The following is a 16,633-nucleotide window of genomic DNA, read 5'->3' as shown; positions in this document are numbered from 1 at the left end:
CATAGACAAGCAGGTAAACTACCATCGAGAGGACTAGGCTATACTTCTAACGAATCCCAGAACTACATAGACATATGCCATGATATCTCTTCAGTCGTGATACAGAATAGACTAGAGAAAGAAAAACATAGACGCCGCCACTGCCACGAAACAGAGTCTCATTCCTGCCTCCTTCTCGCCTTCCTGATATGGTCAGAACTGATATCCTATTCAGAAGCTTTGGTTCCGTGCCATGGGACCAGGCCTACAGCGACCCTGGCGGTGCCGCCATCGCCATTGTGGCGTACCACCTTCGTGAGAGCTTCCTTCAGCCAGCCTCCTGCAGCAAACATTTGAATGGTATGCAACACTTTAGTTAAGCTTCATGCCAGGTTGTTGGAACTTCTGCTCCAACACTGTACTTGTCGTTGACAGTGTGGAAAAGAACATCAAGAAATTTGGGCAGATGTAACGGATAGTTGAGGCTACTGGAATGATAAGACAGTTGACGAGGTAATACGTGTGTAAGTGTAGCTGAGAAGGCAATCAATGCATGAAGAAAGAATAGCTCTGTTGGTTGTCCTGGTCAGCTTATAAGCTTGAAACGTGTGTAATTCAAGTATCTATAACTATATAATTAGGGCTTAATTGGTCAGTTGAGTACTCATGTCTTCAGAAAACAATTCAAACAACGTCTGACCTATGTCTAATTTTCAAATGAAAACCAATTTGACCTGCAGTTTTGATCAGAGAAACCAGTGGCTCGCTAGATTCTCTACAGATCTCGTGTAGTCTTTTTTGTGAATACATTTCAGAGATTCGGCGCTAGATTCTCTACAGATCTCGTGTAGTCCTTTTTGTGAATATATATATTTTAGAGATTCGGCAAGAATGGTCTAATCCCAGTCAAGCACACCAACTTTCCCATCTGGTTCCTCTTACTAAGTGATTTAGCAAGAATGGTCTAATCCCGGTCAAGCACACCAACTTTCCCCTCTGGTTCCTCTTACTAAGTTTGACAGTAGAATTCATCAAAGCTAGTCTACCACGAATTATATATAGTATCTACATACCAAATCTAAGACATCCTTATATGGACAGATGTAGTATAATATTACCCCGTTCTGAAATATAACTTTTTTTTGACATTCTAAAAAGCTGACCAGGTGGTAGTACTCCCCTCCGCCCCATGACCGTTCTGAAATACCCCGTTCTGAAAATTAATTTAACATTCTAAAAAGGCTTATATTTTGAAAACAGAGGTAGTACTCCCCTCCGCCCCATGAAACTTTCCTAAACATTTTCAAAATTTGGACATGACTGACGTGACCCTGCGACATTTTATTGCTAAGAAACTTCAGGGGACAAGCTAGGGGTCGCGGGCAGCGGGCAGCGCGCAGCTCATGCTACATCTATTTCTCTTAGAGAAAGAATTAGTCGCAGAGGGATAGGTCTCATCTTCACTGAGGAACTCAGGGTTTGAAATACATCTTTGTCACTTACTGGCATTTTTCTATGGCATTTTATGAACATTATTAACACTTGATAAACAAAAAGCTTGATTTTAATACCATAACGTTAAGTCTTCTTTTTCCGCGAGAAGCATGACTAAGTTTCAACACAGCAGACATATGATGACATACAATTAATAAGAGCAATGTGTATATAGCTAAAAGAAGAAGAAAAATGCATACATTTAATAGGAACTACAGGCATGTATGTACATTCTGATTGTGCATCAGAAAAGCATTTCAAAGAGACACTTGCCCAAAACTTTAGCGCACATTCTTCAAGAGATAAGAGGAAGTTGGAGATCTTCCTAAAGTGCGACATCTGTTATCTTCTTTCTTCTTCACAGGTGTTGTGCACTCGTTAAAATCAAGAATCCTTGCCTCGGACTGCAGAATTAAGTTATGCTCTTAATTAGTAAACATGATTTGTGAACTGAACCAAAAGTTGTGCTGGTTCACACTATGTGGCAGTCTATTTCATTTTGACTGATGTGGTCACACCACTACAGTTTCTGAAGAATCAATTTCAGGAAACATCATAGGAATTTAACATAAGCAACAGAATTTTCACAAAACCTATAATTATCGCAGAACTGAACATGATCAATTGTAATCGTCAGTAATAGTATTCATAATTAGGCACCAGTGAAGTTTACGTACCATGACTTTGGATGGCTGGTTGGTTGTTACATGTTCCTTTTTGATAATAATATGGTCTATGTTTTCCTTATCAGAGTCTTCCTCGCTGCATTGGTTTTGTAAGGTCCCACTTGCTAGGAGCTCATGGGTTTCCTCCAAAGCAGGAGCATTCCGTTCATTTATTTGCTTCACCAATCCTAGAGCATCAAAAGTTGTGCTTGCTGGGCTCATGAAGAATACATCCTGGAAGAATAAAATAGCAGCTACTTTCAAGAACACATGTATTACTCCAAACAGCAAGGTATTTATTGACAATGCAATTATAGCTTTGCCTCTGCGAAGCACTAATGCAAGCAAACTACCTGAAAGTTTTTGAACAAAGGGGACTTCCACGCAGAAGGAGATTCTAACCCTCTTTTGATTCCTGGGGTATCAGCCAATCTGCAACAAAGCAGTTCGGAGTTATGATTTTAATTATGTAGGGTCTTCACTCACATTATTAGAGTACCAACAACGAAAAAATCGTTTTATTCTATTAATGAGGCCACAGCACAAGGTAAATAGTAACTTATAAAAGTATACACAGAGGTATGGTTATAACCAAAAAGAAGATTGTTATTCAACTTAACAGTGAACAATGCGGGAAAGTTCACTATGAAAAGCTAAGATTGTTATTCAACTTAACAGTGAACATTGCGGGAAAGTTCACTAAGAAAAGCTACTGTAAAGCCCAAATGGCATTTCACTTGAGCTCAATTCAGATAAAAATATGTTAACGGTCATAAGATGATTGGAAATATACAAGCCAGGCAGCCACCACATATCCTGCACATCATGGAAACCAATTTTGTTTGAAGATCAAATCAACACAAAATAGGTTAGTCATTAAATGAAAATTTAGTTCTCAATCTAGACTCCCTCGCAATATAAGTTCACACATGTTTTCGAATGTATAAATATAAGATCACGACTGATGATAAATTCAAAAGAAAACAACAGTAACAAGCATTTTAACTTCCACATACCCCCCCTGCAATAGGTGCATTATTCTGTGTTTATTACAAATATGTGTCGCATTATTCTCAATGTAGTCTCCCTTGCAATATAATTTCACATATGTTTGGGAATGTATAAATATAAGATCATGACTGATGATAAATTCAAAAGAAAACAACAGTAACAAATCTTTTAACTTCCACATATTACCCTCTGCAATAGTGCATTATTCTGTGTTTATTACAAATATGTGTGCATTATTCTCCAAATTACCCAACTGAAGCTATTATAAAGGACAGATTTATAAATTTTCAGATACAACTTATATCAGGTAAACATGGGATAGGAGTGTAACAAAAAATAAAGGTTTTTTTTTTTCGTATCCACACCAAATGTTCTTTGAAAAAAGAGAATACAGTAGAAAATATTTAAGCTATGGTTTGCACATGTGTTCCCGGCATGAACTCTCAGTTACTACCTCCGTCTCGGTTTATTAGACTTACGCATACCCCTAAGTCATCAATTTGACAAACTTAATAAAAGACATGTGCAAAAATTATACCATTATCGGAAGGAAAAAGAAATAAAAGATGAATTGGGTTGAACCTCAGAGTCATGAAAAATTTGGTAAATTATATTTTGGAAAAAAGAAATTCAATTTAAATAAAGGGGCATCCAAGCTAAACCAGGCCTCAGAAATCAGAGCATAGAAAAAAGCTGGGCTGGCTCATCAATTTGACAAACTTAATATGAGTTATGTATTACAAAAAAATATTTCATTAGAAACTTTAGGTGTTACACTTTCTAATGGTATAATTTTTGTGTTATAGAATTTATATTATATAGGTCAAATTCACAACCTGTATAATTTGTGTGTTATAGAATTTATATTATATAGGTCAAATTCACAACCTAGGGATACATGGGGGAATTTTATAATATACCACACTTTACTTGTGGAACTAATAAACCCGGGCGGAGGGAGCAGATAAAAACGATGCAAAAGCATCACTATACAGATCTCTACAATTTCATATGCCAATCAAACAAAAGAATTGCTTAGGCAGAAAATATGAGAGAGTAAACCTTACATGTTTACATACTCATAATCAGCATTGATACACGCTGAAGATTTTTCAACAAGAAGTTCTGCTGGTTTTGATCGAGAAGATATTATGTCTTTAGAAAAAGATTTTGCAGTGGTATTTAGCTTCCGACTTTCTGGATTGGGGCCATTCTTAGGTGTAGTGAAGCTATTGGCGTTGCTCTCTGTTAGAAACCCCGAGGACACCTGCATTAAACCAAATTGGTAAGAACAAGACCAGGCAAAGACAACATTGTATAAGCATGCTACTCATTTAAATTTAACAGCTTTGCATTAGTCTTGAAATTTATTGCCAAATGCTTCATTATTGGGCTAACTGGCCATGCTCCTTGAAATATGCTTTCTCCCCGCTTTATAAATAAAGCCACATGGCCAAACCGATACAAAGTAATGAGGGAACCCTCTTACAAAGCAAAGCACAAATAAAACAAAAAACATAGGAGTAGCTACACCCCACAAGCATGCCTCATTTAAATTTAACAGCTTTGCATTAGTCTTGAAATTATTGCCAATTGCTTAATTATTTGGCTAACTGGCCATGCTCCTTGAAATAGGCTTTCACCCCACTTTGTAAATAAAGCCACACAGCCAAACCGATACAAAGTGATGAGGGAACCCTCTTACAAAGCAAAGAACAAATAAAACAAGAAACATAGGAGTAGCTACACCCCACAAGAAGCGCCCCGACTACTTATTAGAGGTGACACTGCGCCTTCTTGTGAAACCACCGGACATTGTTGCACTACACCAACCAAGCTGTCGCCAAAGAGGACCGCCTGTCCTCTCGCTCCGGGCCATGGAGCGCCGATCCTGCCAGCAGACCGTGAGAACCGAGAGTGGTGGCAACTCAGTCACGTGTAGAAGATAGAAGACCGAGACCGCCCCACGCCAGCACCAAAGGTCTTCGAGATAGGATCTAAGCTTGCTCGCCAATGACGGCGAGCCATGACCGAACGTAAACAGTCAAGGGTTTTCACCCGGAGCTTTGGCAGGGAGGTAACCGCAACAGCGGCCCCAAGAGGGACACGACGCCCACAGATGCTGCCGCTGCTGGCGCCGAAGCGCTGGGCTTTCGCCCGAAATCACAACCACACCACACCGAGGTACCATGGTCAACCCACCATCAACAAACCAGGCCTCCAAGTCATGCTCTAGGAGCCTCCACTGCCGACCCCTGGATCCCCTGATGTTCACTCCTCGCCACCCACATAGCCAAAGAAACAAACCATCACCACCGCAACGTCGCTCGTCGGAGAGCCAACCGTGCAGTCCACCTTCCAGGGCCGCCGCCCCGGCATCCAAGGGCTCACACCGTTAGGGTGGGAGATACAACCACATCAGACCAACCAGGACAGCTATGAACGATGGCGGCGGATCCAGGCCCACATGGCCTAGCTCCAAGTGGCCATGCTACCCCATAAGAGTTAACATCTTACCAGAGCACATGTCATGCCAGCTATGTATTTCCATGTTGACCAGTATTTCAGACAAAGGGAATTTTCCCACTGTGTGCTACACACAATGATTGATTGGCAATGTTCTTTGTTGGAATATTATGGAATGAAATATATAAGAAAAATAGTTGTATGAGAACACTTACTACATTGTTGGTGGCATCCCTCACTGAACATACCTCCCCTTTCTCCAAATTATTTCTCTTTCCATTTTCTTCAGTTTTACCCTGATAAGTGGCTTCTTTGGAATTTTCCTCATTTTCATGAGAAAACAAATCAAGTGATTCATCTCCAGTGGCATCTACACAAGATATCTCAGTTCTTGTGAATGGCATGGCTGACTTACCACAATCCTTTTCAGTATCCATTTTCTTTGCACGCCTTACATCTGGAATAGGTGAAGGGAGCTCTCTCTGCCGCTTCTTCATTATTGACTGTGTGCATATAAAGCTTGTGGCAGCACTTTTCCGCACATCATCAGGACTCCCATCACGAGTAGGAGAGCCCCATAACCTTAGTGGAGTGGAGATGTTCATGGATGACCTCATCAACTCTCGAATGCCAAAAGGACTATATTCTGGGAGGTCACTGGAGCTTACGAGCTCACAGCTGACAAATGGAACTTCAACACCTGAGAAGCAAAGAGGTTCATAGCATTCTGGATGCTGCTTTTTGTCTATCACAGATTCACTATGGATTGGTGATGCTTCTCTCCCCATGGTTGTAGGTTCCAAACATGACTCTTCAACACTTGTCAGCTGTTGCTTTCTCGATTCTGGTACCATAGGCGGATCACAGGAAACAGTCTCGTTTTCACTGCCTGAACAAATAAAGGATGGTGCTAATGATGTATCAGAACTCTGATGATGCACGGCGCCTGCTATGCCTGATGAGTTCAGTGTCTGCAATGGATAAAGTGGTTCTTCAAAATTGTTTGCAACTTCAGATGAATATGCACTGTGCTGGTAATTTGAACTCAAGAAAGAATCGGCATTGACGGAATCTGGTGCATTAAGAAGATTCTGAAAAGAAATATCCTGCCACAGTTCGGACTGAGGATCAAAGTCGGCTTGAGAAAATTCTTGCTGCAAGTGTTTATCTAGATCATTTTCAGAGAAAGATAGCAAGTGGTGAGTCTCTGGTAAAGCAGAAGCATCACTATTGGCGTTATTATAGCATGTGTCCTGACATGAAGAGTAAGATTCATGTGCTCCTTCATCATTGAAATGCACTAGGGCATGATAGCCCATAGCCTCATCAACTTGCTCCACTTGAGAACAAGAAACATTGGCAAATGCTGATTGACTAAACTCGGAGGAATCTTCTACCTCCCGAATAACATTCAAACCGCTACCTTCACTTTGCTGGGTTACTGTAGATGACGAATCAACATTTAGGCTCCCTGTAGGATATACAACAGCTTGTAGGCCCTGAAACTGAGCCAGTAAACCTTCTGCTCTATATGATTCAAATTTCTTCTTCACTGAGCTGTGCCAATGATTTTTTATTGCATTGTCCGTCCTGATAGGGAGATATTAGAACACTAGTTCAACTATCTTTGTAATGATGCACTTTTTTACTTGTATACAAGTATATTAGACATAGAACAGCATTAGGTTTTTAATTGTAAGAACATAACTCTAACTGGAAATAAATTACTATTACCATTCCATAAAGCATTCAGTTTTTTCTATTGATATCATTTACTACCATTTCTTTTTAGAAAAGCACAACTAGTCAAATTCTAATTTCACAAGCAGATGGTAAAATTGCTACCTTCCTGGTAGATATTTTGACAGTTCAGCCCATTTGTTTCCATAGACTTGATGAGCTTGAATGAGTCTTATCTCCTCTTCTTGTGTCCATGCATCTTTATTTATCCCAGGATTAAGGTGATTGTACCACCTACATGCAGATATCTGATCAGGAACACATGATTTTTTGGTGTTCAGTTTGAAGTGATTTGCAAAATTACACCACACTATTACTTTGCACTACAAATGTCCCTATAAAGGAATGCATGCTAAAACAAAACAATTCTAGAAACAATCACCATGTGATGATTTGGAGTAACCGACCAAGAGAACACCTTGAGTAATCCAGTATCACGGATAACTGGTAGAATGGGTAGTATATATAGAACCATAGGCTGCTTTGTGGTGTAAATTAAAACATATGCTTCCATGGATGGCACAATAATTCAGCTGAGCTTCCCACTATAAGCGGACTATACTTCAAATATACTACTGATACTACCAGTAGTATATACCTTGGACTTGGGAGTTGATATTATCGATACTTAACGTGACATACCTTTCACGGCATTGCTTTCCAATGCGTCCTGGCAAAGCTTGGGAAATGGCTGACCATTTTGTGGGTCCATATTCCTTTACCATCTTAATAATAATGTCATCTTCCTGGAAAAAGGAAAATGAAAGGAATAATGTGGCATACTGACGTGTGATGTAGTTCATTATAATCCGGGGATTGAACAATTAATTTTTCTAGAAAATGATATACATACAAATGAAAGCCATTAAACTATAGATCTTACTTCTTTAGACCATGGCCCTTTGACTAGCTCAGGATTCAAAACCTTCTGCCACCTATGCAAGCATTGAACGTCGGTCCTATCAGGAAAACACTCAGCTGGACGAAAAACAGGTAGTTTGTCAAGCATCATATTATGACAGATACAACAAAAATTCTCATTAACAGGCAGGGAGAAAAACTCATGCAAGAAGAGCAATGAACATTAAGTCTAACTGTAATGAAGTCCAAGGGACAAGTAAAATGTACGTGCAGATATGGGTGCTTGAATTTAGAATTTAGATACTTGTTTGTTAAAAAACATATACATGCATCATGTCACAACAAGTAGGCGTAGCAGCACTTTTAGGAACTGCTCACTAATCATCTAACAAAAGGAAAGTAGGTGTACATCACTGTTAAATAACTGTTGAATCTTTTGTTTTACTGCCCAAGGTATGTTTTATCACATCTTTTCACATTTTACTCTAGTTGGCAATATCTAAAATGATATGCCATCATATCTACAGAATACTGAGCAATCTCTTGTATTAGATCGGTTGTAAGATGGAGTGCATATTATGGAAGTTGAGAATAGCATTGACAATATTTTTCTCGAGAGTGTGCAAAATAAGAAAAACACACGCATTATCCAAGAGGGGCATATTTATCGTTAGCCCTTGGTAATAACATGATATATGTGCATTAGTTAGGCATCGATCAATTCAGAAGATATATAAAAAAGGCATCCATTTAGGCTATATGTGCAGATTGAGTTGGCTTCATCTTGGTGGTGTTCGAGCATCCTTTTATCCCGTCCTTATGTGATATACATACAATTCCTACGGTTCCCTAAAGGTTGTCGTTTCTGATAGAGAATGTGAACTTTTGGAACTTTGACTTCCGATGTGTTCAATAATATTTCGTTAGATACTTGTAATCGTATGTACAAATTTGTCTTGAAAAGTACTTAATGTTTTGGGGTTCTATGGATAATTACGACAGAGATTAGTGGTTAAGTTGTGTTTTGGACAGGGTGTAACTGTCCTAAGCGGCAACTCTTATGCAACCCCAGAGGGGGTACATTGTATCGCCTCATTTCAGATAGTCCTTTTAACTGGATACTTGGAACAAAAATCAACAAACCATAAAACAAACATTGGGAGAGGAATTTCAAGTTGTACAGTGGCAGAGATTAAAGCAATGTAATAGTAGCAGCAAATACAATGACCAACAACTTTCGTGCTGTTATGTCGGGTTAACAAAAGTACCTATTTTTTTCCAGTTTTTTCCTTTGTGGATTTCAACAGCCTTCCGAAGTATATCATCCTACATTTGAGTAGCACATAGAAAAATCAGACAACAAGAGTGCACTTGCTTTAGAGGCAACAAATTCAGTACTATTCATATCTGTTATACATTCCTATGCACTGTTTATTGATTAAATGTCTTCACAATTATCAAATATGTTACAAGAATAGAACCTATGCCCTCCGAAAAGAAAGGTCTTTCAGTAAAATTACACAAAATTGAGTTTGGACAGTTTACCTCTTCCAGGGTCCAATTCCCTTTGGTTGAGCGCCTTGCTGGACCTGTTGTCCTCCTAAAGTACAAATAATCAGATCCATAAAGTTACATCTATAATTCAAAGTCTGGTACATGGTTCTAATTTGATAAAATTTTACCCATTGGGCAGCCGTCCCTTCTTCCGTCCACTGCTGGCTCCTCCATCAGGCACAGCCAAAGCAGAGGGTGAAGCCTCAGCAGCCTTCTTTGAAGTCCTTCCTTTGTCACTTGTCATTATGAGTGAACACTAAAAATTCAATTTCCACTCTGTAGTAGAAGCCAGGGAAGGGTCTAAGAATCATTATAATGTCAAACCCCCAGTATGTCCTTCACGAAGTTGCGTTGCAGAAGGAGAGTAGGTCATAGACTGCCAAGGGAAAGACAAAAAAAAAATTAAAATAACTTCAGGAAATAGCAATGGCAACAGCCGTAAGGAAAAGGAGCATATAACTTGCAGGATATGGTGCAGAATCACCATTTCACCAAAAGGTAGATATGCAATTTAAAATAACCACCATGTACGAACATTTCACGAATGAAATAAAAGGTAGAAAGGGTGGATACCAGTCACGAACATTTCACAAGCATACCAGCCAAACCCCCCAGGCGTGGCCATACTATGACTCCACCACTAGTGCCATATACCACGGCTTCATGACCCTTGTTGCTACCAAAACCCCCCATCATGAGACATCACTGCTTGACCACATGAAACCTGATGCTCGTATGTGTATGGTCTGTGTGAGTTTTGGCCCATAGGCCCATACTATAGTATATGTAATGTACTGATACACCTAACAAGTGGATTTTGAACTAAGGGCCACTTGGACAGACATGCGACCATGGTTTTAAGGCATCCGCCTTAGGAAGCTTAAGCGATGCTTAGGCGATAGAGCGCCCCACAAGATTAACATTTCCTTGTGGCTATTTGCTCAAATAAATTGATTACTATTCTGGGAGGACCGGTGGATCGGGGGGCACGCCGTCCGCGAGTTTGCGCCGCAGCTATACGATTGCATCCCCAAGCGGCGACGCAATACCACGACAGTGGCAGCCGGGCTCGAGACAAACAGCTGGGCCAGAGACATCCACGGTGTGTTGGGCGTGCACGAGGTCGGCCAATACCTCTGCCTCTGGCAAGCCATCGCCCACACAGAGCTCACCACCGACAGCGACCGCCTCATTTGGAAGTGGTCTCCAAACGGTGTCTACTCCGCGCAGGGCCCTGTTCCATGGCTCGCTTCTCTCCCAGAGCTACAAACTAATTGGGAAGACTTGGGCGCCGCCGCGCATCAAATTTCACCATTGGCTTGCAGCACAGGACCGGTGCTGGACTCCGCACAGAGACCTGCTGAAGCCGATGCGCAAGGGACTCGCCACCATCACCCTGTTGACCCCCTGGATGATCTGGAAGCACAGCTGCGTCTTCGATAGGGCGAAACCCTCCATGCAAAGCTTGCTTGACAAGATCAAGGATGAGGCCTAAGGGATGTGTGGCCAACAACCTGGGATGTCCAGTGATATGTGTTTTCTTTTCGGTTCGCCTGTGACCTCTTAGGAGGATTGTAAATCTGAACTCTGCCTTTTCAATGCAATGAAACACAATAGTCTATTGCGTTTTCTCGAAAATAATCTGAGCAAAAGGAATATGAAGAAACCTCTAAAGTGTGTATGTTGTGCAAAGAACTTGAATCTAGATATCATCTGTTCTTTGAATGTGTTGTGGCAAGATATGTTTGGGCAAATTTTGCCAGTTTCTTTGGTCTAAAGGTTAATGACTTGAGTGATGTTTCCAGGCAATGGCTTAATATCTAGTGCCCTATCTGAATGCACCACTATGCCTGACCTTGGCAATCCAACCTGGATGAACCTGGGATGAGATGAACTGGAGAAAGCACTGATGGAGCAACAGAAGACACCAGGATCGCATGAACTGTTAAACTGGGGCGCCCGTTAAACTGATACCTCCGTCAGATGCAAAGCACATACAGCCCTTTGAAAGCAACATGTTTTCGATCCAATGAATCTCACATTGCCCACCCCCAAGAAACACCTTGCAGGCAGGCTCCCAGCACCACCAACATGCTTTTGATCCACGCCTCAGGCAGAAGCAAACATTTTATTTTCTTGATGTGCAAAAATCCACAGAAAATACTTTGCAGGAAACGCCAAGATCCGGCAAATCCCCGTCCCACCTAGCGGGCGGATGCCATCTGCATCTCCGGAGGGCCGGCCGGCGCCGGAAAAGCAAACGCCGATTTCTACCGTTCCTTGGCAAACAAGATAGACGGGGAATCTCTACTCCGGTAAACCCAAGAAAGCTCACCTCTCCGGCGGATCGGACGCGGCGCGTCCGCCTAAGCTCTGCTCAGTGGCGGTCGATCCGCGCCGCACCGGGCCCTTCCTGCCGTGCCGCCTCCGCCACCCGAAATCCCGAATCCCCAATCGCCGGAGGAGCGCAAAAGGGAAAAGTTTCCTCCTTTTTTCTTTATCAGGATAAAAATAAGCCCTTCTCTCTGTGCTTGGGAGATTTTAATTATGTTTTGGAAGACGACGGGGTGGGGACCACAGACTGGAGCAGTAAAGAAAGGAGTGAGACGAACGGCTAGGATGTCGGTTACCGGCAGAACCGGGATACGAGCCGTTCGTTCAACGGCTAGCCTGCCGCTTCCGCAAGTTTTGAATACAACGGCTGGCTACCGGAGATAGTCGGTGGGCGGGGGCGTCCAGAATCTCCACACAGCGGTTCTGCCGGTCGTTTTGGTTTGGGCTTGTTGAGAGCACTACACCAGTTTAGACCATAGGCAACGGAACCATTTCTAGGTCTTGCCGGCCCACTCATCTATCTCCATCTCTATCTCTATCTCTATCTCTATCTCTATCTCTATGTATCTATATACATTGGCGGACGCAGCGGGGGGGCTGGGGGGGCCGTGGCCCACCCAGAATTCTGCCGGCCAACAAATAGCCCATGGAGAAAAGGCCCGATTCGTGGTCCTGACTCGTGAAGAAGTGAAGAATTGGAGCCTGGAGCGTCCGTCCTCCTGTCGACCTGTTGGCTCCGTGCCTCCGTCCCGATTCCCCACGCGGCCACGCCCCGACCGCCGCCGCCGCTGCTCCGCGCCTCCGCCCGGCGCCGCGCTGCCGCCGGCGGCCGGCTCCCGCCGCCCGGACTCATGCTTTGCCCCGGCCGGCGCTCGCCGCCCGCCCGCCGCCGCACTCTGCGATCATGACCGCCAGGTCGCCGTCGCGCCTTCTACGAACGTCGAGCGCCGCCCTTGATCTTCCCAAGCCGAGGCCACAAGCGATGCTTGATAGGGTGAGGCCGGTGAGCTGTGAACATTTTCTGATTTGCAGCTATTTGCCTATTTCTCTGAATGAAACTATGAATGTATGTCCCTGTGTATGTCTATTCTCTGTTACTTTGTAAGTTTGTATCTTAAGAAGAACACATAAAATTACTAAATTGGTAATGTTTAAATATTTCAATTGTGTAGAAATGAAGAGAAATAGCCAAATTGCGTTACTTTTTCAGAAACAAGCATCAAAGAAGATTGCATCTCCGGTCCAATCTGATATTGTACACAATGAAGAAGTCGAATCCGATATTGGGAGTGAGATTGACATTGAAGATACAACACCACACCCACCTTCACCCCAACAACCAAATGCAAGGTCATCTGATGCTCACTTTTTTCCACATGATCCGGGGGAAGGATTCCCATATCAAGTTATGATGTTAATATTCAAGATGATGTTCGGAGAGGATATATCCTAAAAGGTCCATGCCAACCATATGAGCATGCTTTCGCAACAACAAAAAAGAAGGGCAAAAATCGACACTTTAGCTGTGTTTGGTTTCATCACTACAATTGGCTAGAATATAGTATCGAAAAGGATGCGGCATTTTGCTTTGTGTGTTTCTTGTTCAAAGAGAGAGCCAATGGAGGTCCCGGAGGAGATGCCTTTGTTAAAAATGGTTTTAGGCAAAGGTTTTTCACATTTTGGGGGTGCGAAAAAAAAAATTAGGGGGTTTTTCACATCACTACAATTGTTCATTATTCATTATGCAAAGGTTTTTCACATTTTGGGGGGTGCGCAAAAAAAAATTGAGATGTGCCCCCCCTCCAATTCTTTCCTGCGTCCGCCACTGTCTATATATCTACATATATATCTTTACTAATAAGTTATAGATCGGTGATGTTGGTAGGTCAAAAAAACCAGAATAAATTTCCGTCTGTTAAAAAACCGGGACTCTAGTGCCTTCCGATCTGCAACCGGGCCTCCCAGTGCCTTTCGATGTTTCGTCCGTCAGAAAGATCGGACGTGCTAAAATTTTCCAAGAAAAAAACCGCTTCTGGTTGGAAGGCGACACAGCTACGAACCAGGTCTTGTCGCTGTGTTCATTGACTCTCTCTCGTCCGTCTATTCCCACCGTCCAGGAAGAAAAAACCGACTTCAAACCGACCTCGTGCGATGGAAGTTGATCGATATTTGCTCGTGGAATCAAGCACATACACGACTTGGACTAAGCTAAGTACGTGTTGTCTTATCTTACTACTGCACCGTTCAAGCCCAACTATCCAGACAATAAGAGTCCACATGAGTTCTATGATCGTCAACTCAAGGCCACAGCTCGTGACAAGAAACGAAGTGTACTTCACCTAGCTCTTCACAATCAAGTTAGTGACCTTGAGTCCTCCAAAAAGTTTTGGGATCAAGTTGTTCTCATTGAAGAGGGAACCTCCCTCATTCAAAGAACCAAGTATTAGGTGGCTGATGTCTACGCACGCTTCTATTCTTGTAGATAGTGTTGGGCCTCCAAGAGCAGAGGTTTGTAGAACAGCAGCAAGTTTTCCTTAAGTGAATCACCCAAGGTTTATCGAAATCAGGGAGGTAGAGGTCAGAGATATCCCTCTCAAGCAACCCTGCAATTACGATACAAGAAGTCTCTTGTGTCCCCAACACACCTAATACACTTGTCAGATGTATAGGTGCACTAGTTCGGCGAAGAGATAGTGAAATACAAGTAATATGGATGAATATGAGTGGTAATAGCTGATGTCTACGCACGCTTCTATTCCTGTAGACATTGTTGGGCCTCCAAGAGCAGAGGTTTGTAGAACAGCAGCAAGTTTCCCTTAAGTGGATCACCCAAGGTTTATCGAACTCAGGGAGGAAGAGGTCAAAGATATCCCTCTCAAGCAACCCTGCAATCACGATACAAGAAGTCTCTTGTGTCCCCAACACACATAATACACTTGTCAGATGTATAGGTGCACTAGTTCAGCGAAGAGATAGTGAAATACAAGTGATATAGATGGTGGTAATATTGCAGGAAGTAAAGATGCAGTAAATAAACATGTAGCAGAACTTGTTGAAAACGGTGCCAGAAAATAGCTTGCTGGCGTGGGAGGCAATTCTCTGTGGTGTAACTTATTCGGAAACAAGGCCTAGGGATCATACTTTCACTAGTGGACACTCTCAACATTGATCACATAACTGAATAAACAAATACTACTTTCTCTATACTCTCTTGTTGGATGACAAACACCATTCATTGTGTAGGGCTACAAGAGCACCTCAATGCCGGAGTTAACAAGCTCCACAACATTCGATGTTCTATTTAAATAACCTTAGAGTGCATAATATATCATTGCAATTATACCGAGAACTAAAATAGCGCACACACTGTCACCATTACACTATGAAAGGGGGAATAGATCACATCAATACTATCATAGTAATAGGTAACTCCATAATCTACAAGAGATCACAATCATAGCTTATACCAAGTACTACATGATGCACACACTGTCACCATTACATCATGAAGGAGGAATAGACTACTTTAATAACATCACTAGAGTAGCACATAGATGATATTCAACTAGATCACAAAGCTCATGATCACATAAAGATCACATGGGAGAGAGAGATGAACCACATAGCTACCGGTACAGCCCTTAGCCTCGAGGGAGAACTACTCCCTCCCCATCATGGGAGACAGCAGCGGTGATGAAGATGGCGGTGGTGTCGATGGAGATGCCTTCCGGGGGCACTTCCCCGTCCCGGCGGCGTGCCGGAACAGAGACTTCTGTCCCCCGAATATTGGCTTCGCGATGGCGGCGGCTGCGTAACTTTTCTCGTCCCGTGGCTTTTTCGTATCGAAGATTTAGGTCAGGGAGCTTCTTATAGGCGAAGAGTCGGAGTCGGAAGGGCTACGGGTGACCCACACAGTAGGGGGCGCCCCCCCTGGGCCGCGCCGCCACCATGTGTGGTGGGCATGTGGCTCTCCTCTGGCGCCTCTCCGGTGTTCTGGAAGCTTCGTGCAATTATAAGATGCTGGGCGTTGATTTCGTCCAATTCCGAGAATATTTCCTTACTAGGATTTCTGAAACCAAAAACAGCAGAAAACAGAAGCGGCACTTCGGCATCTCGTCAATAGGTTAGTTCCGGAAAACGCATCAAAACGATATAAAGTGTGAACAAAACATGTAGGTATTGTCATAAAACAAGCATGGAACATAAGAAATTATAGATACGTTTGAGACGTATCAAGCATCCCCAAGCTTAGTTCCTACTCGCCCTCGAGTAGGTAAACGATAAAAAGAATAATTTCTGTAGTGACATGCTACTTACATAATCTTGATCATACTATTGTAAAGCATATGACATGAATGCAACGATTCGAAGCAATGATGAAGACAATGAGTAAACAAATGAATCATATAGCAAAGACTTTTCATGAATAATACTTTCAAGACAAGCATCAATAGGACTTGCATAAGAGTTACTCATAAAGCAATAGGTTCAAAGTAGATGGCATTGAAGCAACACAAAGGATGATTAAG

At 42.5% G+C, this 16,633-nt stretch overlaps 1 protein-coding gene across 4 annotated transcripts; it reads right to left on the bottom strand.

Annotated features, from left to right (window-relative positions):
• Positions 1-22: 22 nt before the first annotated feature.
• Positions 23-12,309, bottom strand: LOC127296554 (transcription factor MYB3R-1). 4 transcript variants are annotated; one of them, XR_007848552.2, is made up of 13 exons: positions 12,106-12,308; positions 9,899-10,146; positions 9,762-9,816; positions 9,485-9,542; positions 8,239-8,333; positions 7,998-8,101; positions 7,461-7,589; positions 5,831-7,205; positions 4,217-4,416; positions 2,492-2,570; positions 2,151-2,372; positions 1,674-1,877; positions 27-319 (listed from the first exon to the last, which is right to left on the bottom strand). XR_007848552.2 is itself a non-coding variant. In XM_051326673.2 (13 exons), exons 2-12 carry the CDS (start codon positions 10,012-10,014, stop codon positions 1,755-1,757), a joined length of 2,556 nt encoding a protein of 851 aa, XP_051182633.1. In that variant the 5' UTR covers positions 10,015-10,146; positions 12,106-12,308; the 3' UTR covers positions 27-319; positions 1,747-1,754. The 4 variants fall into 4 exon arrangements, 3 of the variants coding, with proteins under 3 accessions (XP_051182637.1, XP_051182633.1, XP_051182629.1); XM_051326673.2 differs by having other exon boundaries at positions 1,747-1,877; XM_051326677.2 differs by lacking the exon at positions 1,674-1,877 and having other exon boundaries at positions 23-319; positions 12,106-12,309.
• Positions 12,310-16,633: the final 4,324 nt, after the last annotated feature.

The sequence above is a fragment of the Lolium perenne genome, chromosome 1, assembly GCF_019359855.2.
Source record: "Lolium perenne isolate Kyuss_39 chromosome 1, Kyuss_2.0, whole genome shotgun sequence".
NCBI lineage: Eukaryota > Viridiplantae > Streptophyta > Magnoliopsida > Poales > Poaceae > Lolium > Lolium perenne.
Note: the sequence above shows the minus strand (reverse complement) of the source record. Positions and strands in the feature narration are given on the sequence as shown.